Source organism: Thunnus thynnus, chromosome 7 (genome assembly GCF_963924715.1).
Source record: "Thunnus thynnus chromosome 7, fThuThy2.1, whole genome shotgun sequence".
NCBI lineage: Eukaryota > Metazoa > Chordata > Actinopteri > Scombriformes > Scombridae > Thunnus > Thunnus thynnus.
The window spans coordinates 10,087,122-10,115,065 of NC_089523.1; the positions used below are offsets into that span (position 1 = coordinate 10,087,122).

General features: G+C 40.3%; 2 protein-coding genes across 4 annotated transcripts; one reads left to right on the plus strand and one right to left on the minus strand.

Annotated features, from left to right (window-relative positions):
• Positions 1 to 1,038: 1,038 nt before the first annotated feature.
• On the plus strand, positions 1,039 to 22,708 carry tbrg1 (transforming growth factor beta regulator 1). Of its 3 annotated transcripts, XM_067594233.1 has the most exons (24): positions 1,039 to 1,246; positions 1,519 to 1,635; positions 1,940 to 2,067; positions 2,206 to 2,354; positions 2,471 to 2,596; positions 2,903 to 3,064; positions 3,402 to 3,591; positions 3,679 to 3,809; positions 4,352 to 4,517; positions 4,680 to 4,822; positions 15,841 to 15,976; positions 16,529 to 16,586; positions 16,708 to 16,790; positions 17,102 to 17,138; positions 17,501 to 17,563; positions 18,366 to 18,602; positions 18,757 to 18,827; positions 18,963 to 19,204; positions 19,331 to 19,467; positions 19,889 to 20,035; positions 20,553 to 20,650; positions 20,741 to 20,851; positions 21,296 to 21,441; positions 21,947 to 22,708. In XM_067594233.1, exons 1-24 carry the CDS (start codon positions 1,139 to 1,141, stop codon positions 22,033 to 22,035), a joined length of 3,075 nt encoding a protein of 1,024 aa, XP_067450334.1. In that variant the 5' UTR covers positions 1,039 to 1,138; the 3' UTR covers positions 22,036 to 22,708. The 3 variants fall into 3 exon arrangements, with proteins under 3 accessions (XP_067450334.1, XP_067450333.1, XP_067450332.1); XM_067594232.1 differs by lacking the exons at positions 1,039 to 1,246; positions 1,519 to 1,635; positions 1,940 to 2,067; ... (5 more) ...; positions 4,352 to 4,517; positions 4,680 to 4,822 and adding an exon at positions 15,527 to 15,632 and having other exon boundaries at positions 15,834 to 15,976; XM_067594231.1 differs by lacking the exons at positions 1,039 to 1,246; positions 1,519 to 1,635; positions 1,940 to 2,067; ... (5 more) ...; positions 4,352 to 4,517; positions 4,680 to 4,822 and adding an exon at positions 15,719 to 15,748 and having other exon boundaries at positions 15,834 to 15,976.
• siae (sialic acid acetylesterase) lies at positions 22,603 to 27,835 on the minus strand. The gene is made up of 10 exons (XM_067594234.1): positions 27,664 to 27,835; positions 26,479 to 26,637; positions 25,879 to 26,033; positions 25,304 to 25,442; positions 24,916 to 25,084; positions 24,588 to 24,748; positions 24,367 to 24,500; positions 24,043 to 24,197; positions 23,249 to 23,435; positions 22,603 to 23,097 (listed from the first exon to the last, which is right to left on the minus strand). The coding sequence occupies exons 1-10, from the start codon at positions 27,716 to 27,718 to the stop codon at positions 22,831 to 22,833; spliced, it is 1,581 nt and encodes a 526-aa protein (XP_067450335.1). The 5' UTR covers positions 27,719 to 27,835; the 3' UTR covers positions 22,603 to 22,830.
• Positions 27,836 to 27,944: the final 109 nt, after the last annotated feature.

Genomic DNA, 27,944 nt, shown 5'->3' on the forward strand with positions numbered 1-27,944 from the left:
TGCAATCAAATACAACAGCTCTGCCATAAATTTTTTGAAGCTTATACATTTTTCAGGTTTTGTTGACATTATCAGAAAGGTGATAATTCTATCTTATGTTTATTATTGAGGTCGTAGTGGGTGGTGGTGTACTGGGGTGCATTATATTGAAAAATGTTCCTAATATTTTGCCACCCTCATGTATGTTGATGGAGTGGACAAAATATTAGGAACACCATTCAATATATACTATATATATATAATTTAACATGTTCCTGTATTGTTGAATTCTGTGCAAATCATTTTGGTAGCATTGGCGCCCCCCAATGGCAGCAAGAGCTAGTTCTAGCTTCTACCTGTGGACTTCAGTGCCTACAAGCAACGTATCATGTTTACCCGCCAAACTGGACTTTGGTCTCTGTACTTTAAAGGTACACAAAAACAACAAGAGATCAATAAGAACAAAAGAACAATTGCAAATTCATCTTTTTGTTGACTGAGTGGCAAACTGAGGTTGAGGTGAAAGTTTTTTTGTTGTTCACGTTTTAATTGGTAACTAGTGAAAGTGTGGTGGTGGTGGTGGTGGAGCAGGTTGAGCATGCTTCATGTCATCATTTATCCATCCAACATGAGAATCTAAAATTGACAAATGGAACAAATCAGTCTCATAGAGGGAGGATGCTGATAAAACACATACATTTATGTTTATTCAAACCTCTTGCCTATACTGCAGCTTTACTGGTTACACATTACACTGCATTTGTAACAATTAGACACAAAAATATAAGATAGTAAAGAAAAAGGAAGATCAAACAGGGGGATGAAATGGTTAAAAAGGTGCATGAAAGAATCTCACAACAAAACACCAAAGTGACAACAGAACAAAACACAATTTAACTGCTTCACAAATGTTTCATCAGTGAAGTTAAACTGATCATATCAGCTCCTCTCACTCACTGTGTTATCAGAGGGGTCACTCTTTACTCCCCCTCCCCCTCTCAAACAGGGGTTTGTCTTAATATTTATTGGACTGCCCCACAGGACACTGCATACTTTTGGATTTCTAGTCAGCTTTTATGAGGACAATACACACATCACACTGTCAAAGCCGCCTTTATACACAGGAGAGTGCATCTTGAGAAGAAAACATTTCAATAAGATGTCTCTCACTGTTTTTTGGATGGTGCTGCTGGGTTGTTTAGACTGGTGTCATGCGGCTCCTACCATTGCCCCAACGGTTTCACCCGAGGACGAAGACTTTGCTCAGGTAATGCAGTGTACTCTGCATAAATATTAGAATCTAGGAACTATCAGAAATAACCTGGTGCATTCAAAGCCACCTTTATTTAATATGGGTGGCTTTGATTTTCTATCTCGTCTTTAAGATGACATTCCAATCCTCTTAAATTTTGGGAAGATGGTTGTGAAATGAGTGAAATCTTTAAATTCAGGCTGTGTAGAAAGATAATGAGCACTGCCATGGTTAGATGAAATGAAATACTACTTGCAATACAACCATCTTTCCTCTCTCTGTATCAGGATTATATTTCTCAGTTCTACGCTGATGTCGGGATGAGGAATTCCTCAATGCGAACCCTCAATAAGAGCTCCTTCAGTGAGGATCTAAAGTCCATGCAGGCTTTCTTTGGCCTGGAGGTAAATACAGTGAACTAAATAGTTTGCTTTTACCTGTATTCATCTTACCAGAGTAATCTGGGATGAAATTCAGTCAGAAAAACAGATCTCTCTGGAAACTGTAGTATGAGCAATTGCATGTCATTTCATACTTCTATGGATAAAATGTTGTATAATGTTGCCTTCTTGTAATCAATGATCATTGCTAATAACTTCAACACTGACAAAGATTTCATTGTAGGAAGTTTAAGATTACGTGTCAATAATTTTCAAATGTCACTTCAAAAATCTCTGTGTGGTTGTTACCTCATCCACTGCCCACAAGGTGACTGGCATCTTGAATAACGAGACTGTGGAGGTGATGAAGGCTCCTAGGTGCGGTGTGTCAGACATCAGCCGATATGGACACTTCTATGGAAAACCCAAATGGGAGAAAAGACTCATTACATACAGGTAACTGGACCTTAGGAGGGTATGACATTGTCACTGCTTCAGTCGCATAATTGTATTTTATGTGGTTGAACATACAAACATCACTCTGGCATGATAATAATGACAAATATGAAAATAGTTCCAACATGATTTGAACAGGATCACTCGGTACACTCCAGATCTGAGCCAGAGTCAGGTGGACTCAACCATTGCCAAAGCCTTCCAGCTCTACAGTGACGTCATCCCGCTGGACTTCAAGCAGATCTACAGTGGCACAGCGGACATCATGATCCTGTTCAAGGGTGGATGTGAGTACGAATGGAACAACTAAACTTTTACTCGGAAATAAATTAAAAATAAAACAATGAAAAAAAAAAACAGTACATAAACAACAGATTGTATTATCTTCTTTGTCCTGTTGCAGATCACGGAGACTTTTACCCTTTTGATGGGGCAGGTGGAGTCTTGGCTCATGCTAACTCTCCTGGACGGGCGCAGGGAGGGGACACACACTTTGATGATGATGAAACCTGGACTCTAACCCGAAGAGGTAAAGTTATTCTGCAGTGTTATTTTAGTGAAGCTGGAGTTGTGGGGAAGGAGTACATCATCTGTGGAGTGCCACTGTAAAGCAGTTTGGTTATGAATAAGAGCTGTGGGGCATGCATAGAAAAATAAAACCTATATATTTAGCAGAATTTTCCTAAGAATTGCATATTTACATCCTTACAGAACAGAAATCTGCAAATAAGGATTTTCTCAAATGTTGTAAATCACTTGAATTGGCCATTGTACCTTATGTGTATCACTTTTTGAGGCCTGACTTGCTTTATACTCTTGTAATTGCTGTGTTCAGGTGTGAATCTGCTGCTGGTGGCGGCTCATGAGTTTGGCCACGCTCTGGGTCTAGATCACTCCAGGGACAGACGTGCACTGATGTACCCCACATATCAGTATGTCAACACAAATGGATACAGGCTGCCAGATGATGACAGGCGTGGGGTTCAAGCCCTTTATGGTAAGCAAAACATTAGATTCAATTAAATGATTCATGTTTACAAAATGTGTCTGATTAATAAAAGGTGACAATGATCTTACATCCATCCACCTTTGTATCAGTCCAGATATTGCAAGCTAAAGACCAAGCAAAAGTCAAGCCAAATTCTTCCTCAACCCTGGCTTTATGTGTACTATATGACAGAAACTTCTATTCAACTAGTAAATAAGGCATCTATGTGTGAATCCATACATTGAATTACATGGAAATTGAATTAGACTGATATTAAAATCTATGAATAAATGTAATTTTTTTTTTTGTGCTGTTAGACATTTTCTTTGCTTTTTCCATCTCCCAGGCAGCCGTACACCTCAGCCAACTACAGCGCCAAAACCCAAACCACCTCCTGGTCCACCAGAGCCAGAGGACCCAGAAGAAGATCCAAATCCAGACCCTCTGCCCAACCCCCGAGATGAGCAGTGTAGCAGGGAGCTGGTGTTTGATGCTGCAACATCCGTCAGAGGAGACCTGTACTTCTTCAAAAACGGGTACGCTTTGGTTGTGTGATGTTGATCTTGCTTATGTGGAACATAAATCCTATATCTTTTTACATTTCAATTTCAATTCCTTACTAGATACTACTGGAGGAAGAGTACAAGCTTCCGCGGAATCCGTTTAATTAAAGTGAGCACAAAATGGTCAGGGATCAACCATGTCGATGCTGCCTTTGAAGTCCCATACAAGGACGTGGTGTATCTTTTTGAAGGTAACGTTCATAAGGTTTTTGATAGTTTAGGAGCCATGAATGGATTTATTGTGAATTTATAATTAATTGTAAATGGGTAATTTTGTGATGTGGTTTATATTTTGGTTATGTATTTGTTATTGCACAGTCTCGGTGATTGATATAATCAGGTCACATGGATATGGGTGGTGATATTCGTATAGTTAATATAAGCACCTGTTCACGTGCATGGCAGCTGGTAATAAAGAGAGAGAGGGTGAATCGGTTGCTGTATTTTTTGTTGAACCCTGTTTTTGTCTTTGATTTTGAGTACATTTTCTGCATGTTATACTAAGTTGATTCTTCATATTTTGATCTCAGAGAATGCTTTTGGTAGCTTGTCAGACAATCAGCAAACAAGGCCCGACCTCAGCCTCTCAGCTGCTTTTTACTTTGTTTCCAGTAGTTGCTACAGTTAGGGTTAAATATGTTCAATATGCTAACTTGGATGAGTACTGTCAAGTACTGTGAAGTTGCACAGGTACAGTAACTCCATATAATAACCAGCAACTGTCTTTCTACAGGTCGTCAATACTGGGGCATAAGGGCTAATGCAAAGACAAAAATATCTGGATATCCAAAGTCTATCACCACCCTCGGCCTGCCCTCCTCAGTCAGTAAGGTGGATGCAGCCGTCTACGTGCCAACGACTAGGAAAACACTCATTTTTGTGAATAACCAGTATTGGAGGTGAGTGATGGTCTTGATTGTCTTGACTTTTATCAATATTGCATGTATCCAGATAAAGATAGCAGACAAAAATGTAGATAAATGTGGAATGTTTAGATATTTTTCAGGTATGGGTACATATCTACAAAGCATTTCTAATAGTCTCTCTGTTCTCTTTTACAGTTATGATGAGGCCAGAAACCAAATGGACTATGGATACCCACGATACATCACCCAGGATTTCCCTGGCATTGGCTCCAAAGTAGATGCAGCATTTGAAAATTTTGGTGAGAAATATTCATTTACTTTTATCCCATTTCATGCAAGTCACCCATTTCACACAAGTCAAGAGCCAACATTGGTTAGAATGACGGAAAATGATGCGTTTTATTTAAAGCCACTCTGTAGTTCCCCTCAGCACTAAGGAGCTTTTGCGCATATATCAGGTCATTGTTTTGATTTTATGGCAGGCAACTTCTGCAGCTACTGTTTTGGTTCACTCTCACCACCCTAACCAACCTCATTTCCAGTTTTTCCAACTCTGTCTGCACCAAACCGCAGACAGAGAAAGTTAGTGACTAGCTGGTGAATGTGCAGATGCATCTGGCAGTTAAATGGGGAGATATTTTCCCAGGAGTTGGTGAAGACCAAGAACAGATCTAAAAAGGACTGAAGTGATTGATTATTGGACTTATATTCATCAGGAAGCATGACTCCAAATGAATATTAATATTGCTCCGTATCTGCTGGATGTGTAAATAGGCAACTGTTTGCCTATGTACACATTGTTCACCGTAACAACTTTATAAGGTGTTTGTAATAAAGTTGTTTTGTGTAGTGTGTACAGCTTGTTCTGCTGCCCCCTAGTGGCCAAAAAAAGTTAATACTTCTTTAAATCCAACTGCATATTTGAATATAAACTGAACCTTGTCTCCCACAGGATATCTATATTTCTCTAATGGCCCCCGACAGAGTGAGTACTACCTGCCATACAAGAGAGTGATGCGTGTCCTGCTCAACTACGGCTGGCTCAACTGTTACTGAAAGCTCACAGACATAACACCACTACCTATGTCCAAAATTTAACTTCAGATGCATGTTATTAATGAGTTGAGTGAATAACAGTATTCAATGCTTTTTGATGTGGAGAACAGTTCTCAGAGACAGATATTGTTTTTCAGACTGACCACTGGTTGCTCGTTGATGTATAGCAAACACCAGGGTCAAACAGAGGCAAAAGGACAGTGAGTGATTGTCATTCGATCAATTCTGTAAATAATCTTTGACCTGTTTAAAGTTGTTTCCGTCTCTTTTTTATTTCTCTGTGTGGAGTTTGCAAAGGAATGTTCTGATAGTAAATGTATTTGCTAAATGATGTTTACTCATTTCAGAAATGCTAAATTGCTCAATGTTGGGTGTAAAATACAGCAAGGGGTTAAAAGTTGTCATCTGAACACACCCCAGGGTTACAAATAAATATCAAAAGTTGGAGTTATGAAAGATCTCCTACAATTTCACTGTCCCCTCTGGCCATAACAGGATCCAACTTGAAGCATATTCTTATTTGCATATACTAACTTGGGTTACACAGTGAAAAAATTAGGAAATAATTTAAGCCATTAGTTGTTCTTAGTCATGTCTGGACTGTTCTTGTGAAATAGTCCTGTCTTGCCTGAACTCCATCTTTTGCCTGCAATTTTAGAATTAGGACCACAGGGCTTGTTTAGCTTAATCTTAGCCACATACGAGGAGATCCAGTATATGAGAGCTGAGTCACTACTGTTTTTATGAACACGTACAAAGTAAGGATTTTATAGTTTAGTATTGCTTGTGTGCACACTCTAGAGTCCTGTTTGAGGCACCTGACAAACACAGGCCAACAAGGTGAACATGTGCAGAAGATAACAAGAACAGGGGAGCTTGAAAGGGTGGTTCACTCAAATTACAACAAAAGATATTTTCTCCTGACTGGACCTTATCTATGATTGCTTTGGTTTTGGCTTTGACCAAGTTTTGAAATATCTATCTCTAAAATTTAGTTGTGGTCTTCACAGCATTGATGCCTCATTAACATCTCTTTCCAGAAACAATGTGTCTCTTGCTCTGGATAATCCATAAAACATGCTGTCAACAGTTTCCATGAAGACTATAACCTCAGTATAATTTTACATTTCTGTGAACACCACTAATGAAATTCAATTCATTGGTGTGGAGGCAGAAATCTCAAAACTTCATCAAACCCAAACTATCCAAATAGATAGCTAGATACCACTTGAGAAAATACTCACTGTACTGTATTTGAGTGAGTAAACCTTTTAATTATGAGATTGATAAGAAATAACTAAATCAATCAGATTTAAGGGAAAGTTAACCCTTTTATTGCCCACAACCATCTCAGAATGACAGAAAACAATAATTCTAATGTAATATGAAGTTTGCAGGTGTTTATTTCTAAATACACCACAAATGAGATCAGTTTGTCTTAATTTCTGACAGTCACCCATGCGTTTAAAGGACTTTTTGTTCTATGGAGGGATAGTCTTTCTTGGTTCTAGGTGTGGCATATTTTTTCTCCACAATATGTCCCTATAATCTGTGTTGTTCACAGCACACAAAAACAACCACACAAACATTTATGTCTGTACCACATAAGTCATTTTGTAACAATGAAGAGAGAGAGAGAGAGAGAAAGAGAGAGAGAGAGAGAGAGAGAGAGAGAGAGAGAGAGAGAGAGAAACAAAATAGAAAATCAAAGTACAGAGAAACATGTTTTTGGGAATTATCTTGACCTTGAGGAAAGATTTTCAGATCACAATGTTGTGAGTTAATAACTGCAAAAGGAGAAGCACTGTGTCCGTCAGGTACTTTTTTGCAAGAGTGCATGTCAGCTATGCCAGGATTTTCAAAATACTGTAGTTATGAAATTCCACAGTTACCTCAACACCTTGACGGATAAATCCTCCTTTAGTACTTCTAGATACCCTTAGAAATGGATGACTGAGAATCTTCAGAGACACATTTATGAATGAAATGCTCAGAAGCCGACTGTTGGAAAAGATGGAAGGGTTACTGCAACAATAACTGGTTGTTGTTACATTTTATTTAAAGAACAATACTTAAAGAGTATAATTTAGATCTTTTTTCACTGTAAATGGCAGCAACACAGACACCCTCTCTAAGATTGTATAAAGTACAGTTTGAATAAAGTACTGGTAAAAGAAATAAGGCACAAACTTGAAGGGTTGATTGTTTCTTTTATTGAAATGTTGCAAATGTTGTGTAAAAATTATGTGTGTCTTGTAAATACTGATTGCAACGTGTGTAGTGATTGAAGGCCGGGCCTGTAAAGACGTACTCAGTTTGGCTAGTTTGGTTACCTCAACATAATGTGCTCACTGTGGTGTAACCTTGGCCAAAATGATGATGGAATGTAGTGTTAAAGGTGCAGTTTGTAGGATTTAGTAGGATCTAGCTGTGAGGTTGCAGATCGTGACAAACTGATTACCCCACCCCCACCCCTTCTCCCCTTCCAAGCGTGTAGGAGAACCTGTGGTGGTTGAAAAAAATGTGAAAGGCCCTCTCTAGAGCCAGTGTTTGGTTTGTCTGTTCTGGGCTACTGTAGAAACATGGCGGTGCAACATAGGGGCCACCGTGGAAGAGGTCCCGCTCCCTATGTAGATATAAAGGGCTCATTCTAAGGTAACAAAAACACAATGATTCTTATCTTTAGGTGATTAAACACTAATTAAATATGGTTATATTCCATTTCTGCCTCTAAATTCTACACACTGCACCTTTAACTGTTGCTTATGCAATAATATAATGTGTAATGTTTGTGTTCAGGTCAGTCACCTCTGTTGTGCCTTCTATCCAGGGTGTTTGGACTGAAAGAGTCCCCAGTTAGTTAGTTAGAATGTTCATGAACCTGATAGATAGTTCAGGGCTTGTGTCCTTTTATATCCCTAAACAAATGAATTCAGTTTGGAGCCATAAGAGAAGAAGATGGTGGGGAGTAGCCAGGTGGGTGCCGGGAGTCAAAGTAAAGCTGATAGAAATGTAAAGGGGAAGAGAACAGTGAATAGTAAAGATAATGCAGTAGATATATGAGGTGTGTGGAATGAAATAAAAAAGGTTAAAATGAAATGAAATCATGGGGTACTGTCAGTGCCAGAATTTAGAAAATTATGGTGGTTTGTTTTGCAGGATTGTAGAGAGGGGTGTTCCGGTGGCCTATTGTGCTTCTTGGATTAACTGCGTCAGTGCCGGGTTGTGGATTGCTCTATGTATGTTTTTCTGTGTGAGGATGATGTTACTTCGTTGGATGGTTTGGAGTCTGGACATGCCGTGGATGTAGTGGGCGCAGATGTACAGCCTTGTTTTGGATGGTTTGTAGTTTGTTGAACTGGTGTTGTGAGGCTGTGGTCCAGGCTGGTGCTGCATATTCAAAGATTGATCTGGTATATGTCTGATAAACCTTGAGGATGATTTCCGGTGCTTTAAGGTGGTTGAGTCTTTGATTGCCTTCTTTTTCCAGGTTATTGATGTGGGTGATCCATGGCATGTTTCTTTGGGATGTGATTCCTTGAAACTTTGCCTCTTTGGCCATGGTGATGGGGGTTTGTGGAGGGTGAGGTGGACAGCTGGTTTGACTTGGGGCTTTCTGGTGAATAGGATGAGCTGAGCTTTGGTGGGGTTGAGTTTAATTCTCCACATATTGGATCAGGTTTCTGTTTTAACAATACATGTGAGTGAAATTGATTTGGAGTGAGTCCAGTAACAGAGGTCATCAGCAAATTGTGAAACGTGTCCTATGGTGGGTGGGGGGTAGTACACATCATAATGTAGAGAAGAAAAAGGAGTGGATATTGTAGACGGGAAGTGGTATTCTGAGTTTTTTGTCCTGTAACTTGAAGAGTAATCCGTCGTGCCACATTTTGTCAAAAGACTTTTCAATGTCGAAAAATACTGCCATGTTGAATTCTTTTTTGGTGAAACTGCAGGTGATTTCTTCTGATAGTTTGAGGATGATAATGGTGGTGAATTTGTTTTTATGGAAGAATAGAGTATTCCCATGTTCTCTATGTACTGTGCTAGGTGTGCAGTGATGGTGGAATCAAACAGTTTACTGTAGGTGTTGGGGTGACAACTATGGCTGTTTTTCAGTTGAAGTGACGGATGGTGAGGCAGGTGGTGAAGAGGAGGGAGAGCAGGTTGAAGTAAGTTTCTGGTGCTTGCTTGATCACGATGGTGTTGATGTTGTCTTCTCCAGGTGCATTATTTGTCATTTTTTTCAGGTGAGCTTTGATTTCTTGGCAGGTGATCAGTTATGTCAGTGGGTGGTCATCTACTGAGGTGAGAGATGGAGAGGAATATGTTGTGGCCTTGTCGACAGTTTCCTTCCATTCATGGTCAAAGTGTGGATCTGAGGGACAGGAGTGAATGTTTTGGAATTGATCTCTGAATAGAGTTGCTTTTTCTTGGTTGTTTTCAACAGTTTGATCTTGATGTGTTAGAGTTGGTATGTTGTTTTTGTTTTGTGCACCGTTCATGTTTTTTTAATTTTCTGCCAGAAACTGCGTGGGTTGGTTCTGTAGTCACTGCCCAGTTTACTGTAGAATGATGTCCATTTTTCTTGTGAGCGCACAGTGAGCTGTTGTCTGATATGGTTCTGGCGCTGGTTTATTTCTGCTTATGTGTCCGGTGATCTGTATTTGAAGTAGTGTCTGTGTAGTTTTCTTTTCCTTTGGATCAGGTGTAGGATGTGGGGTGGGAGCTGTTGCTGTGGTTTGGAGGTGATGTGTAGCATGATGCATGTGTCACATGCCTGGGTGAGTATTGATCCAATGTGTGTGGCTAGATGGTCTAGTGAATGGTGGTGGTGTGGGATCTGAGTGATGTCCGTGGTTTGTTTGATAATGTGCTTCCTGTAGGTTTCCCAGTTGGCTTTTTTGTAGTTGTGCCATGGTTGTTTTGGCATGTGCTAGAATGTGAGGGAGAAAGTGGCAAGGTGGTGAGAGGTCTGGTGACGAGAGTGCCAGGTCCAGTATTTCCATGGTGGAGCTGGCAGAGTGGATGTATGTGGGTTTGTCATTATTTAGGATGGTGAGGTTGGTGGTGTCCAATATTTCTTTAAGTGCTATTCCGGAGTTGTTTGTAGTGTTGCAGTTAAAATCTTGTCTTGGCATTAAAATCTCCCAGTATGAGCACATTTCTGTTGTTGTTAGTGATGGTCTTGATGAGTTTTCCAGAGCATTGTATTTCAGACTATATATGGATGTAATGAGAAGAGTAGTGGATAGATTTAAAAACAGTGTGGTGGCCATGTACTTATTGTTTGCAAGTTCTTCTTGAGTGAGCTTAAAATGAGTTTCATATGCCCTGTTTGATTAAAAAAACCACTCCGCCTTCATGGCCCGCTGGTCATTTTTCATTCAAAAAAGAAAAAAAACAAACAAGAATAAGATTAAATAATTTGGTTTAATGAGCGGGTTAAAAGATGGGACTGTTTAAAAAGTTTGTGTTCTTTATGACTCTTCCCAGCATTTTCTGTATTGTTTTCTCATCTTTGCATAACAATTTGAGGTCTTCATGTATCTTGTTGAGGCTTGTGCTGGGGTTCTGGGGGGTCAGTGGCATATCTTAGGGGGGTGTGGAAGGTGGGGGGGTACCTGGAACCTTGAGCAATTTTGTGGCCTGGAGCTTCTTGGTGCTGTGGTGGTGAGGGCTAGGCAGGTGGGGCAGTTCTTGGAGATGGACGGGTGCTTGCCACCGCAGTCGGCACATTAAGAGTCTGTTCTGTCCTTGTTGCATTGTTTGTGGTGGTGAGTTCCTCAACATCTGAGACATGTGACTAGGATCCTTATGAAGGTGGTGGGTTGTTGAGTAGTTCTGCTGGTGATGCGGTGTGCTTCGGTGATGGAGATGCCTTGTTTTTCCAGTTCTTCTGTTATTTCTTTGGTGTCTGTGTCAGGGTGGATCCCCTTTATTATCAGCTGTTTGGTTTGTTGGTGGCTGGTGTGGCTTTTCTTGCTGGGCCGTATGTAATTTTATGGAATTTATGGAGTCTATGTTGTGTGTAAATATGAGAATGCCTCCTCTTCTTATACAGACTTACTTTCTAATTTTTCTGTTGGTTTGCATCGGATCAATCTTTGTGATCTGGTTCCTTTCGTGCTCTCTTTTTGGGGTTGGAGCTGAAAAGTTCACTGTATTTGCACAACCCTGATGGATGGCAAACCATTTGCCCTGCAAACCTATTTTGTGGTGCAGTGGTTCCTCCTAGTGGTGTGATGGCCTGTGGTGAGTACAGTTCTTTGAGTTTCTGTAATAAAGCTGTCCAATGAGGACAATTGGTTTTTGATGATTTTGTATTTGGTGGCTATCTGCTCGCAGCGGTACAGGTGTGGGTCTTTGGGTAGGTGGTGGTTTGGATTAATTGGTTTTCTGCTGGTTCCCATGTAGTTGTTTCTCTGGTGGTTGTGTCCTGTTGTGGTCTTTGTGTTGGTGTTTTTCAGGTTTTGGGGGATGAAGCATTATAAGATAAAAAACTGAAGGACTGCAGTAGTGTTTGAGATTATGGACCTATCAGGTGTAAAATACAGCATAGGGAGCGGATGCTGTGGAGTGGGACAGAGAAGATAGGGGTTTTAAAAGCAGTGCTTGTGGCTGAATTTCAAGGTGGTTTGTGCTTTAAAACACTTGTAGACTGAAAAGTAGGCAGATGGCAGGAAAAAGTAACAAAATAAGCCAAAATAGATTCATATAAAACAAGTGATTGTAGGTGATTGTTGGGGGTGAGTTTGCTTGATGGCTGGGTGAGGGTGTCAAGTGGAAGTTAATGCGGAAGTAGAAAGATAGACAGACAGAGAGAAAGAAAGAAAGGAAAGTCACTTATCTGTTCCTTGATGGTGGCGGCGTTGGTCTCCTGTTTGGATCTGCTCACTCTTTCGGCTCTGTCAGTCTCTCCTTTTGATTGCCGATCACTGAACCTCATATCACAGCTGTGCCATCTCTGCTGTGCACATCTCTCTTGTTGCTCTCTCACGATGACTGACAGAGTCTCCACCAAATCAGAGCACCAATCCAAAGGTTCGATGAGATACCTTGTGGTAATTAGTGTAGGGGTCTAGTGTACTTTAATCTGCTGTTTTCTATGATTCTATTGTAATGTGTAATATGAATTAAGATCATACATAGTATTTGACTTTACTGCAGTATAAATGTATTTCAATGTATTTGTTATGTTTTGTTGTGTTTTGATGTCAGGTGAGGGGCAGATTCCCCTATACTGTGGTAGGGGCTGAGTTCATTGCCAGTGGCAGGCTATATAATACTACCTGTTTTCATCAGGAACTGTTGCTGTCAGGACGACATGCTGCCTGTGGTCCATAGTATTTTATGTGGAGAATTATGAATGTTATTGTTAGTCTTCATTGTGGGTGAAATAAACACCAGGGGTTCGTTTCACAAAGCAGGTTTAGTGAAAACTCAGAGTCTGTTAACCCTGAAATGAGGGAAACTCTGAGTTTTCCGTTTCAAAAGAAAGAGGGGTAACTCTAGCTTGTTTCAGAGAGAGAGATAACTTAAGCTCTCGGTCAGTTACCGTAGTAAAAGACTCTATGAACCTAACCTGGTCGGGGCCAGGTTTTTCCTCAATGAACCTTGAGTTTCTCTCTGTCTCCGCCCTCTTTCAGAGCCACACACTCCATTTGATTTCCTCATGCATTCAGTCAGCAGGCGAGTTTTGGCGTAGCCTGGCTCTACCGTCTGTCATTTAAAAAAAAAATCATTAAAAAAAATCAGAGTCAGTATATTTGAAGTCCATTGGGCACAGTAGGTGGCGACTTTTTTCACTAACATGGCATGTCCTTTTGAGAACGATCCCGTGGATGAAGGTGCAGCATTACTGCACAGAGAATTAAATATTCGTCGGGAGATGGTTATCAGACCGCGCATAGATGTTCTAGAATTTCCAGACAATTATCTTTTTGAGCTTATGGCCAGCTTCTCTGCCTCCGTTAGAGGTGGCGGTGCTGGACCACCACCCGTTTTACGGGCATCTGCCTTCTTTCTGTTGGCTGAGTAGAAGTCTGTGTTAGTTTAAATAGGCTTAATTATTTAACAGAACATGATGTAGATGAGAAGACATTTATGTGTGTGAAACCAGCATTACGTTGGGGATAAAACAACTGCACAGTCAAACAGCCACTTAATATTTACTTTACAATGTAAAACATGATCAAAATGAGGTACCCCCATGAGATTATGCCGAGGTCTCACCTGTTTGAACAATGTTTTTATATTTCATCCTAAACTGCTGCCAAGTGCGCTTCTCCCCCGCGGGATTGCACCTAAATGAAATAAATTAATAGGCGACCATTCAAGCAGTTTTCCCCTGTAATATTATTGTGATTGCAAAGGACTACATTTAAACTTACGCATTGACCCGAGGAGCAATGTTCTCCCACGCCGTCTCTCTCTCTTTTGCAGCTGCAGCGGTGTTGCACTTCTCTCTGAAAACGTGTTCAAACTCGCCGTATGAGTGCATTAAGATTTCTAGAGCTAGTGGGGTGAAAAACGCAGCCATCCTCTTCCCCATTGCCATGGTGACTCGTTGAATCGGGGCTCCATTGATGCTGGCTCTTCATTGTTGTGGTGCACGCGCTTAACTCCAACTACTCTGAGTTGATTAAGCTGACTCAAATCAGCAGTTCTGGAACCGGAAACTCAGAGTTTCCTATCTCAGAGTAGATCAACTCAGAGTTCAGGATTAGACTCAGAGTTTGTTGAGCCTGCTTTGTGAAACGGACCCCTGGTTGGTCTGCACCTCTCTGCCTCCTGTTTTTAAGTTCCAGCTGCTACACGGCCATCCTAACAGACTCACATAGCCTAATTTTTATTTTACCATTACATGTAAATTAAGGCAACCAGCTGTTAATCGGAAAATGTCACAAAGTAGTGCTTTCACTGTCTGCATTATATTGTAACTAAGAGAAAAACAAAACAAAACAAAACTTGGGCATCTGAGTAGGCCATCTACAGATTTAGCAGAAAACTGTGTGTCACTTGAAGTTTCCACTCTGTGTGTGACACTGAAGTTGCATGTTGGCCCATGTACGTGTGTCTTACAGAGAGAGAAGTTCCACATAGTTTTCTGCTTGTAATCTGTAGGTGGCTCAATATTAACAAAACAGCTTTTTCCTCACCAGGTTTGTGAAACTTCACTGTTGATATCATTTGTGCGCTCATTTTGTCTTACTATTACAAATCTTATCTATACAGTCACAAACTTGAATTTCTCTTTCAGAGGCTTTTGGCTTTCAGAAATGATGACATACAGTACAACCGCTTTGGGATTATTTCACAAGCCCTTTTTTTTTGATTCTCAGCTCTCACTCATAATCATTTCAAGACAATTTTCATCTAAAACATCCTATTCTGCTTGCAATTGTGATCATAAACTTTGTATTTTATTACTTTTCTTTTCTAATAGAAGGCTGATTCAACACTTCAAAACATGGATGTATTAAGAGAACTTTCCTAGTTCTCTTTATGCATCCATGCTTCAAAACCATTGATTTTAAGTCAATGTTCAAAACAAACTATTCCGGATATCCGGTCGGAGTGCTCTCAGTAATAATGTCCGGTAAAACAACTGAGCCACTAACTATAATTCCTCTATCAATCTTCTTTATCGACAAACATTTTATTTTCTTTATTTTTTTTACCGTCGATACTTGCTGTTCGCACCATCTCACAAAAATATTTGTGCTGTACACGCTCCATAGTGCAGCTGTATTCACGACGTTTAGCTTCTCTGCGTGTAAACAACGCGATGAGGACGACTGATGGTTCCGTTTGTCAAACTTTTTTTTCAAGGATGGCGACGGAATGACCCGCCCTACTCTGCCTCTGATTGGCTAGTACTTAATGCCTTCGTTGATTAGGTTTAGAAATGAGAAATAGGACTGGTTAAGGTTAGGGTACGGATATCAGGGTTTAGCCAATCAGAGAATAGACTTGACTTCGCCATCCTAGAAAAAAAATATTGCTTCCGGTTGATACACGACGGAAACAAACAACCCGGAGCACGCACTGATAGAGTGGGTTCAGCTCGTTTGCTGCACTTTAATCGAGGTGTGTGTATGCGTGTGTTTTTTTTATAGCTAACCGCTACTCTTGTCCGTTGTGTTATAAGCATTTGTTAGCAATTAGCAAGTGCTACTGTTTGCTACAACATGACAGAATATCAGGTTTCTGTGTGTGAGTGTTGCTACTGTGTGTTGTTCAGGCACCTGCAGACTGAGGACTGTCTATTGAATGTTCATGTCTCTACAGGGCAGAGGCTCGTCCCTGTCTCCTATGGAGTCACTCAACACTTTTGAATCTGAGATGGAGGCTGATGGACAGGGAAGCTACTCTCTGTTTCCTGCTCTGGATAGCATTGCAAGTCTGTCTGGGACTGCTGAAACTCTGGAGAGGTTGTTGAACATAATGTGATTTTATAGCATGTATGTTATACTTTTACATCCAGCCTGGGCTCACTGCTTATAGATATAGAAGATACACTGTGCAAGATTTAACTTATGTGTACATTTCAGCAGCCTGGAGCACAGAGTGTGACTGCAGCATTATTATTGAGATAGTGTAGATTTGCCCAAAGTGGCCGAATGAAAATAGTTTCAGGCTTGCACTCCTCTCTACTGGCAGGCAAATAAATCAGAATATATATCAAGCTTATTGCAAACAACAACTGAACAACAGCAAGCAAGTGTTTTACCTGGAAAATCCTGAACTTTGGTTTTGGTATCAAGGGAAGGATGCATAGTGTTGATAAAAGCTGTGTTTTACTGTTAAGTTTACTGTGTAGAATTTATAAATGTGACAATATATGATTTCTTTGTATTCTGGATTAGCTTCACTATTTACTTAAATTTGTAATCATACATGCTCGATTTTCATATAGTGTAAGAGTTGCCAAAAATTAAATAATACTATTACACTAGATGACGCTTAACTGTTTTTATTTGCAGCGAACCACCCAGTGAAATTGCAGAGAAGCCAAACCTCACATGGCTCGATGCTGCCCAGGTATCTGACATTCATTCATCATATTTCAGTGTGATTTCTAGTAATAGCGCTTATAGTAATCGACTGCTGTGAGATTTGTTTTTTTGGTAAGTGTTTTCTGTTTCTACCCTTCCTCGTGTAGATTGTGCTGGAGGAAGCAGGACGTCCCATGCACATAAAGGAGATTAAACAGAGAATCATCGACAGGGGACTCGTTCAATCTAAGTACAGCGATTTCTTACAATTTGCTACATTTCTTCTTGCCCTTGTGCTCATTTATGAAAGTTAAACTGTTGAATAGTGGGGATTTTTTAAAAAATGTTAATTGTCAAGTTTCTTAAGCATTTTGGAGATAATCAGAATTGCAAGTTATTTACAATCTTATTGTTCCTCGTTAACGTTGGACAGTTTTAAAACAAATTCATGAAAACCAAGTTTGTGCAAAGAGGCTAAGTGTTTGTGTGTTGTTTCAGGATTGTCCTTTTAAAACTCAAAACTTTATAAAATTACTTCTTATCCTGTTCTCTCATTGGCAGCGCAAAATCAAGTCTGGAGGCCGTCATGTACCGTGAGGTAAGGAGGATTTTTGAGACTCAGTGTGACAGCAGCCCCTGCTGTTGAGTATAATAACTTGCGCTCCCACTCATCATTTGTGTTAGTTCAGTTGAATACAAATGCTTCATCTTTATTTCCATTAGTATCTTTTCTTTGTCCATTATTTTCCATTCTGCTTCTTTTACATCACCTCACCATATTAAAGAGGGGAAGATTTAATGTGCTGTAATCAGAAAAAGGATGCTTTGTGCTCAGATGCACCACACTTGAGCTTAATGTATCTTATAATGAACTGATCTAAATTGACCTCCAGCTTTTTGGGAATCAAATTTGGCTTTTCCAGCCCCGTGCATTGGCCTCAGTCTCACATTATGTTTCAGACACAAAAAGGCAGCAGGAGATTCAAGAGGATTGAGAACAGAAACGGAGTCTTTGCACTGCTGGTGAGTTTTATGGGACACTAATGCCAATTTCACACTAAACCTCAAATATGTTCTGGGATAATGAAAATGCATTTGACCTTTCATGCCTGACTATTTGTCATGGATAAATTCTGGGATGCTGTTATTCACACAAGACTTGGGTACAGAGCTGTAGTTCGATGCACATCACTGCCTAGTGTAATTCTGTCATATAGATGAAACTTATTGATGCTGAAAGTCCCATCTCAACATAATTATGTGATGGGTGCAGCGTCGCTTTTGCAGTGGCGATTGAAAAATATCTGGTGTAATGTCTTAGGATATGTGCTATTTATTAAATTACTGTCTTTTTAAAGCAGATGCAAGGACATGGGGGTAATGCTAATGCAGCTGTGTGGCCCAGAAGAGCACAATTTTATAGCAGAGACGACTAGAAGGCACTCTAACACAGTTATAGTGGCAGTACTCCAAAGCACTAATAACTCCTTATTTATACTATAACTACTGTAGTACCTATGTTTACACTTTCAAAGCTGAGTAGTGTGAGAGCCTGGCAAAGACAGATGTTTTCCTGCATCTGTATGGATCTGAGATAAATTCAGAGTATAAATAATTTCAGCTTGTGCACTTTTTGTTTTCAGTGACTTTCATTGTTTGTCATATAGCAGTTTTAAATATAAGCTACATCTGTTATTATTTTATCATCTGCATTTAAGTGTGTTTTCATCCAGTATCCTGGAGGCAACACCAGCACAAGCCTCAGGTTCTCCCGGTGCACAGCGACAGATCTCTTGTCTTTCTCTCCTCCTCTGTCCTCTCACAGACTGATGAGGAGCGTCAACAGGCCCTGCAGGCCTTCACTGCCCAGTCTTTCCTCGGCTCCCCGCAGCAGAATACCATCTCCAGTTCTGGCTCAGGTACCTCGGGACCCGCCTTCCCATCCCCCACCAGTTCCTTTGAGCATAAGGGAAAGATGAAGAGAGGTCCGCGAAAAAACCAGAATGAAAAGTACAGGCTCAAGTACCTGAGACTGCGCAAAGCAGCTCGGGCCATGATATTTGTGAGTGAACTGTGTATTTATGAAAATTGCTTTTTCTGCATTATGGTTGTTACTGAATAGAATTACAAGAAAACCAAGTTGGAAGTATGTGTCAGATATTTGTATGTTTTCAGATACACAGCTCTAATAATTTGTGTTATAATGATAATAACAGGAGAATGCAGCTCTTTGTGATGAAGTTGCCCACTTAGAGGAGAAGTTTCTGAGAGCAAAGGAGGAGCGCAGGTGAGTCTAAAAATGTGTTTAGCAAGGACTCACCACAGGCTTTGTGATGGTCAAGTCATATTTTGCACATTTTTCACTTCATGTGACATTAAAAAAAAAAAGTCTAATTTTATTAATATTTATTTTCATTTCCAGGTTCTTACTGAAGTCGTTGTTGCAGTACCAGTCTTTGTCAGAGGGAGAGATACTGCCAACACCTGCATCAAGCTCTCATCCAGCTGTGCCGCCTGTTGCATTAACCTCAGGTTCAGCTGGGGCTTCAGGCCTGTCCGGGGGGCATAACCTTACATCAGTGGTGTCAACAGGGGACGAGGGACCTCTTAAAAAACCCAAGAAGGAAAGGAAAGAGCGAGGACGAGAGAACGGAAAGGAGGAACGTGAGTACTACGATGAAGTATTAATGTAGATGCATATTAAAAATAGATGGGACTTACAGGGAGAGCAACAGGATTAATGTGACTCATGTGTGTGTTCATCAGTATTTTATTGTCATGTTTCTTCAGTTCCAAAGAAAATGTCTAAGAAGAGAAAACTAGCAGACGGCTCTCGGAAGCTGGTGCAACCCATCCCTCTGGACTCATCTGGTCGTCCCGTCTTTCCCATCGTACTGGGAGGATTAACAGTCTACAGTCTGGGAGAGGTCAGTGTCTGACATGACTCACATGTAGCAAACGTCCCATTTATAGTTTAGTGGAAGAAAAAAATTGAGTTTTTCCAAAACTGTGAAAGGCAGCTTCACCACAGGTCTCAGTTTTTGGGAACATTGAGAAGCAGAGACTGTTTGCCAGTTTTGACAAGTTTAAATGTTTGCTGTGAGAAAGGTCTGTTGTACCTGCCAACTCACTGGCACATCTTACTGAGACACTTACGTTATTAGTGTTTGAGTCTTCTTGCTGAGACAACTACAACAAACGGCCTATTATGAGTGTAAACTAATGATTAAATAAATCAATATTAACTATATAATACCAAAAAACGTGGGTAAAATGAAGCCTCTCTTAAAGCTGATCACTAACCATGACATGCATTTTACTAAATGCAAACTTTTGACTGCTCTTCAGATCATCACAGACAGAATGTTGTTCCATGACGAGTGTGCCATCTACCCAGTGGGCTTCTGCAGCACTCGAATCTTTGCTAGCATGAAAAACCCTGACCAGCAGTGCCTCTACACCTGCCAAATCAAGGATGGTGGAACAGGTCCACAGGTACACACACAGAGCTAGATTTACTGAGAAAAGAGGGGGGTCAGAGCTGCATGCCCAGCAGCTCTGGAGTGGAGCAGGTGGAGTTGGAGATGGTGTTGATGTGGGTGTTAATACTGAGGTAAATGCAGCCAAACAATGTGCTTCGTTACACCTGGTCTTCAGAGGCTGAGAGTTTTGCTGGCATAACTGACCATCGCAAATTGTGCAACCTTAGTAAATCCAGTAGAATGTGTTACATCCACACCCTGAAAAACTGGCACAAAAGCTGCAGTAAATCTGTTTCAAAGTTGTTAGAGAAATCTGTTTTAAGTACAGAAAATTAAATGTAAAGAGGACATTTGGTCTTCTCCAGTCCAATTGAGCAAAACTGCAGTGTACACTGGTGATAAAGTTTCAGACAAAATCTCTTTGTTTGTTCAGTTTGAAATGGTATGAATGACTAAGTTGCAATGGGGTGTTTGTTTGTAGGATATGTTAGGATGTAGGAGCTTTAAAATTTCCAACATTGTTCCCCCAGTTTGAGATTGTGCCTGAAGAAGATCCTCAGAATGCCATTGTGGCCTCCTCTGCCCTGACGTGCCACTCCAATCTACTAATGACCATTGCATCTGTCAGGTATCAAACTTCATCACAGAGGCTTGTGGTTACATGGCATAATATAGTTTTCAATACATTATGTACTTATTCAACATGTCCTTCTCCTAGCTCCAAGTCTGTTGAGCCCATTGTGCCATCAGGAGCAGACTTCTTTGGTTTCTCTCACCCCACCATCCAGAATCTGATCCAGAGTTGTCCTGGAGCACGCAAGTGTAGCAAGTAAATTCACCCTGCTCACTGAATGTGGATTAGTAGATTATCATATAAAAATAGAAATGAGATTTGTTTTTAAATTGGAGAGAATAGATGACTTGCCCAGTGCTTAGTAGTGGCTGGTTGTCTAGTGTGCAGCCTTCCTGTCAACTACCTACTGGGAATATTTGAGGTCTAGTCATCTGAAACATGCTGATCCAACTTTTCATAAACAAGTAATTAGCAGACATTTATTATTTATTTCTAATTGCTTCTACATTTTTTGCTCATTGTGTTTCCCAGACAGGGACTTAAAAGGAATTTTACAAATTGATCATTGAATTACATGATTACACGCCGAAACATATTTTCCAACCTGTTTGCATCTTGCATGCAACTAGTGTTTAGATTTCTTAATGCATATGAATTTTGTCTGATTTTAAGTACTCATTGGTTATTATGTTCATACAGCTACCGATGGATACGTTTTGAGGTGTGTCGCCCTGGTGATGGCCAAGTTCCTCACAGCCTGTCAGAGGACGACGCCTCTGTCAACTTTGAGGCCTACCAGAGACACCAGGGCTTTGACGAGAACATAAAGACGGAGCACATCCCAGGTTGTTAAAAACTGGTTTCCCATATCTTTGTTGTTACATCTGGTGGACCTTGATTTTTCATGTACAAGAAAAACATTTCACAGCTGTAGAGAGAACGTGTCTGATGATTGAATGTGAAAGGCAGAAGGACACAGTAGCCTTTAGGTTTAACAGCTTGGCTTGTAGTGAGGAGGTCACAGGGTAGAATCCCTCGGTGAGGAGACAAATGAAAAACTGAGTTTTCTTCCTCAACTGCTGTCAAAATATCAGTGGAGCTGCTCAGTGATACTTTGCTCTGTTGGAGAGTGTGAGAATAGCCCTCCTCACCCCATCAAATGCTCCTTTAGGCCTCTGGTGTAAATAATATATCATAAATGTAAGTGGTTACTGTAGGTTAGCTGAAAAAACAAGTATTATAATGCAATAATAATAAGAATATTTTGTTATCTCTTGTATTTATGCTAACATGATTACTCGGCATGACACTGATAGCGAAGCTGCCACTAATTATCCATCTTTCCCTCAGGACAGACACCACAGTCTCCTAGTTCCTCTCATCAGCACCACCTGACCTCCCCCACCATGAAGCCCTCTACCTCCTATTACAGCTCCTGAGATTCTGCTCCAAAGCACCTCTGAAATAACTGATTGTATTCATCAAGAACTCTCATTCTTATTTACCAGATTTACATTTTTTAAAATTCCAAACAATATACATTCAGTGTTTGTCAAACAGAGGTAGATAATAATTCAAACCTATGATATTTATTCTGCCATCTTCTAGCAAGCCCCAGACAAAGCATTACTGGGGATGTGTGCTAGCATGGTTGATGCCAACATACTGGATGTGGCTAGCAAGTTAGCTTCTTGCTCTGTATTTAAAAGTGTATTTGTTACTCGATGACTCAAGCTGACATTATGTTGCAAATATAATTAGTATTGGCCTTTTCATTATTTTGGGATGACACTGGGAAAAAAAAACTGTATTATGCCAAAAGTTTTGGTTCATGGGCAACTATTTGTGATCAACTGTTGGTACCCTACTTAATGTTGCAGTTGTAACATTTTTCCAATTGAAACAACTATTGATCATGTTTGATTAATCAATAATTTGACTGCATTTCCATCTGTTTTTCTTTGAAGTAAAAGCATTGGTTTTGAATGCAACACACCCACACAAACTTAATTGTTGATTTGTCATTTATTTGTGCAAATGATACAAGTCGAAAGGACTCATTTGTGCTATAAACATTTGTTCAAATAAAACATTCTGTCATGATCTACTATATTCATACAGTCCAGCAATTATTGACATTGGTTTTAACAGTGTAGAGTGTTTTATAGGCATTTTGTAATGGCAAATTTCCAAAAGTGGTTTGTTTCTTGCCAGAGTGACAATTAGTTTCTGGTTCAGTGCTTTTTCCAAATGGTTCCTTTGGCTGTTTTGCGGTTAATAACAAATGGAGGTGCAGGTAAATTACTAGTGGCACTGTAGATTGGACAGGCTTTAAAGTCACAGGGCCAGTCTCTCCATGCATATCGAAGAGCAACTACTTTATCAGTATGTGGACAATAAATGGCAGCTAACTCAACGGTAGTATGATCCCACAGGATGATGGGAGCTGGAACCCAGTTGGACTCAGGCCCACATGGAGCTAAACTCTCCGAGCAACAGATCTAGATAAAAAACACAGGATAAGGCAGAGGCAATGACTTGAGCTCAATGATTTATTTAGCAAGACATTTGTCTTGAAAGAAATGATCATATCAAAACAGAATATGGGACAGAAATCTTGACTCACACCAAGTACTCCACTGCCAGCCTTACCTCAAAGATGTCTTTAGATGGTTTGACAAAGACTGTCTGGTTGTAGGTAATGCTGACAAACATTTTAGAGGACATGATTTGGCTGGGAAATGGTCCGAGGAAGGACACGTCCTTGTCATTATAAGCCACTGCCTTTGCTCCCAATGTCAGTCTGGAAGCTACATCGTGCTTGTCACGGGGATGGATCCTGAACAGAAGGTCAAATATCATTTAAACTAACGTAACGTTTCAGTTTTTGGTACATTCATGCAGTCTGTCGATGTGAAATTTCTACCAGCAACTTATATGAGGAGCAGGTTTTATAGATGTTTATAAGTATCTTAAAATCTATCTGGACTAACAGGAAGCTGTATCTGGAGCGTCTGAACATATGTGATGAGAGAGTTCTTTGCTCCAGATGAAACTTTGCATGCAGCATTTTGTACAAAGATAAAGATTTGAATCAGGTCGAGCATGTGATGGGAGCAGAAATTGTCTCTCAAATGAGTTTTACGTGGAATTCTGACAAGTTTAAGAATTGTTGTTCAAATCTATGAGAAGGAGTTGGGACATAAGTGATTAAAAAGTCTTATTTACTTAGAACAGGCATGCACAGGTGCCTGATTGACAGAGTCACCGCAAACAGGGTGCTGACCGGTCAAGTGATGCAGATATTCTCTACAGCTCAAGACAGACGCTAATGATCCCTGCAGGATCTGAAGCGCTCCTAAGTGTAACTCACACATAGGTACGAGCAGGAGTTGAATGCTTTTCAGTGTTGTTAAGATTTCAGGTGCTATAAACAAGATCCTTACGTGCCGTAGGGTGATTTTTCATCCGGCAAATCCATAGCCACAGCCATGAATGTCCTCTTCATCCGAAAGTTTGGGGCAAAGCCTGTGTCGGCTGTCTGGTGCCAACGGATGTCTGGAAAGCCATCATATATGGCGCTTTTTTGGTTAGTGGACAGCTGCATTAAAGAGAAATGATGGATCAGATCTCTCTCTCTATATAGTGACTTTAAAGAAAGCACTATAAGACAAGACCTGCACTATATTGAATATTTCATTTTTGATGTTTTTATCTTTCCATTAGTACTTGTTTCTCTTCTGGAAATTAAAACACAAATACTAACATACTTGGACAAATCCGAAGGGGAAGTCGATAGCGGTCTGCCCTCCTGAGCCCTTGTGAAACGCCATCCTCCAATCATCAATCATAGCAGGGAAAGAACAGTTGTACTGGTCTTCATGATAGACTGCATTTGCCTCTCCTGAAAGTGCGGACAAGTCTCATAGATGCATGTAGTGTGTTTGGCTACAGTGAACATCTGATAACTGTGAAGGAAGACTTACTGTACCTTGGTACCAGATTGCTCCTTTGATGGTCATGTTGAGTAACGGGTGGATCATTGAATTCCACATGACAGAATTGTTCTCAAAGTGGGTGAGCGGTGGAAACATGCTCGTCGAATTCCACATGACAGAATTGTCCTCCAAGTGGGTGAGCGGTGGAAACATGCTGAAAGTAGAAACAGTGCAGTTAGTGCAAACTAAAAGTTTGTTAGTACACCAAACTATTGAGAGCATAAGAAGAGTTACTACACTTGCTCGAGTGCAGTAAAATTAGAAAAGCTTTTTAAATCTATCACCATGCATATCACTGCTCTGTTTTCTCTACACCCTTACTTGGTTTCTGGCGGCATTAGTCCACAGTACCGCAGTGCTCTCGAAGATGACCACGCTTCGATTGGCGTGCCTCCCCAACACGACTCCACCAATCCTATTGGGTACTTAAGGTAATCATACAAGTAACGGCCAAAGATCCAGCACACTGCAGAGAACCCAGGCAGATTATCTGGAAACACACAAACCTGTTAACCAATCAGCAGAATGCAAGCAGGTGGTACAACACATGATTAGATAGAGCACTATGCTTGATATTTAAAAATAATTAGAAAGTATGAATTACCAAATGTGATTCCACGATACTTGTTATACTATACCATAAGAAAATGATGTTGGAACAAATATAATATATGCATGAAACAATTCTATGAATAAATCCTTCTCGTACTTGCTGTGGGCACAGACCAGGGAGACTTCACCTCAATCAGGTCATTCAGCTCAGTGTCACTCCGGTTCAAGGCCACCATGAAAGTCCTCACATGAGGATACTTATCTGCGATGGCCAGCTCCTCTGATTTATTCAAAAGCTATTGGAGATTAACAAATACATGAAAGTTCACAAAACAATCAAATAATACAGTTCCCCCCTAAGAATACTTCCTGTCACTGATGTATTTTTGCAAACTTTCAAACTATTACAGCCACATCACAGCTTGCTGCTTTTTTAACACCAGATGAAAGTTGTTTGAGTGCATGTTACAGATGTTGTCATCTTTCTGGCACTGATACACACAATTCTGTTACACCAAACTAGTTTTTAATCAAAAGCTAAAATGTATTTGCACATACATACTATTGCTTTGTGCTGCACTCACAATTTCAGATAAATATCACACAATCACTTTTCTAACTTTCTATGCTTTTTGTGTGTTTGTGATTCGCTGCAGTAAGACTTATACTGCACATGTATGTTACCATGGTCAAGTATATTAAACAGATAGGTGTACACCTAGCTCAGTCTACCTGAGATACTTCAAAGAGCATGTTGCTTTGTCCTCCGCACAGCCAAACGTCTCCAAACAGCACATCTGTCAGAGTTGCTATGCTGTTGCCAATAAATGCCGACACATTGTAGGGACCACCGGCCTCAACGGGGTCAAGGGTGACTCGCCAGATGCCTGTGTGCGTTATGGACATTACTCATGACAACAGCAGTAATCGATTCATGGACTGTCAACAATATTAAGTGACCAAATTAATATACTGTAGGTGGAAGACACGCTCTGCCAGGGAAAAGGTGGATGCAAGTCAGTAAGACAGCGATCCTGATGTTTTAAACACAGTAGTGGGATTAAGAACTGCAGATGAGTTGCCATAATGAAAAGCAAAATCAGGAAACATGAAACATGCAAAACAGTTGAAAAACAATGTTCTGAGAATCATTTCCAAACCATGATTTTCAGGCCACTTCCTCTATGTCACCAGTCATTGTACAACAGAGGCTCTGGTACAAAATGGTGTCTCTGCCACCGTCAGGATCACCAAGTTTGTTCTCTTTTTCAATCCAGTATCCTGCAGATGTCTGCATAAACTTCCCACCTGACAACAACTGAGTGTATTTACCTTTTGTCACAGTGGCTGAGGTTTTCTGGTTTACCGGTCCTAACAAGAAGAGGATGACCTCTTCACCCTCGGGGCCGTAGCCCCACAGCACAGCTTTCTCTGGAGACTTCTTCAGCACCATGTGGTCTCCGTAGTAGGAGGCAAAGGAAAGTTGTCCATCTATACACACAGACAAGTCTGTTTATGTCCTCTACTGCTGGACAACAGCTCTCAGCCTTCAAAGATGTATTATTGGGTTATCACAACTTTCAAAATGAGTGTAGTGGATTAAAAAAAAAAAAAAAAATCTAGTTTTTATTCTTACAAAGTATCAGTTTATTGTATTTAAATATGAATTGAGGCACTACATCAATTGCATTAAGATCTCTTCCAATTCAAATACAACTAAAACTGTATGTTGATTTTCCTCTTTGAATATTACTTGACTTTTTTTTTTTTTTTAATTCAGATTTATTTATGTACTTTTTCCTCTTTGATGCATGTTTGTGATGTGTATACCTGTTTTGTCCTTTTGCCCTATATGTTATCTGTATGCAATAAAGTTTTAATGGCTGCAACTAAGGATTAGCGATTAATCTGACAATTTTTTCCTTGATTACTCCTTTTGTCTATAAAATGTCAGAAAATAGTGAAAAATTAGAGCCCAAGATGATGTCTTCAAATGTTGTGTTTTGTCTGGTCAGCAGTCCAAAATCCAGATACTAAGTTTTAATGCCAAGTATGACATATAAAAGTTTCAATTAACTCATAAAAGTTTCATACTCACATTTGAAAAGTTGAACCCAGCACTTTGTCATTTTTTCCCTTACTGGGGACTTAACGATTATTCGACTAATCGTTATTTGACTAATCATTGCAGCCAGGGCACAAAATTAGCACCAGCCAAATTCTGGTAACACATTTGAATATTCGTACTCTGACTGCAGCTCTACATTATGATCAGTCATTTATCCTACCACTTAAATTACTTAAGCAAAGTCTTAGAGAATGCCATGAGAGATTATTATGAAAAAAAGTGTAAAGATATCAAAATCCTGATGTAAAACAGCATCAGAAATGTTATTGATAAATCAGGAGGTGCTGTGTAAATGTATGGGACAAAACAGAGGAGGCTGCTGCAGAGTTTACACAGCACAATGCAGTTTAAACCGGACACACATCTTAACAGACTGTAACATTACTCACCACAGGCGTGAATAGAAGCAATAAGTAGAAAAACAGCACACAGTGTTATCGCCATGTCAGTAAACGACCTGCGTCAATAGACCACCGGGCACTTGTGCCTGAGGAAGTCATATGATTTCTGGGCCAGTTCAGCTTGTTCAGTCAGCTGGGGGGGAAGAGTCAGGAAGCTCATCGTTGTCCAACCGCACCTGTGACGTCACCCAGACGCGCAGGCGCAGTACAGTTCCTCTCGACCGCCAAAACATTTCTTGAAATTATTAGGCTCCATTTCCCCAAAACTC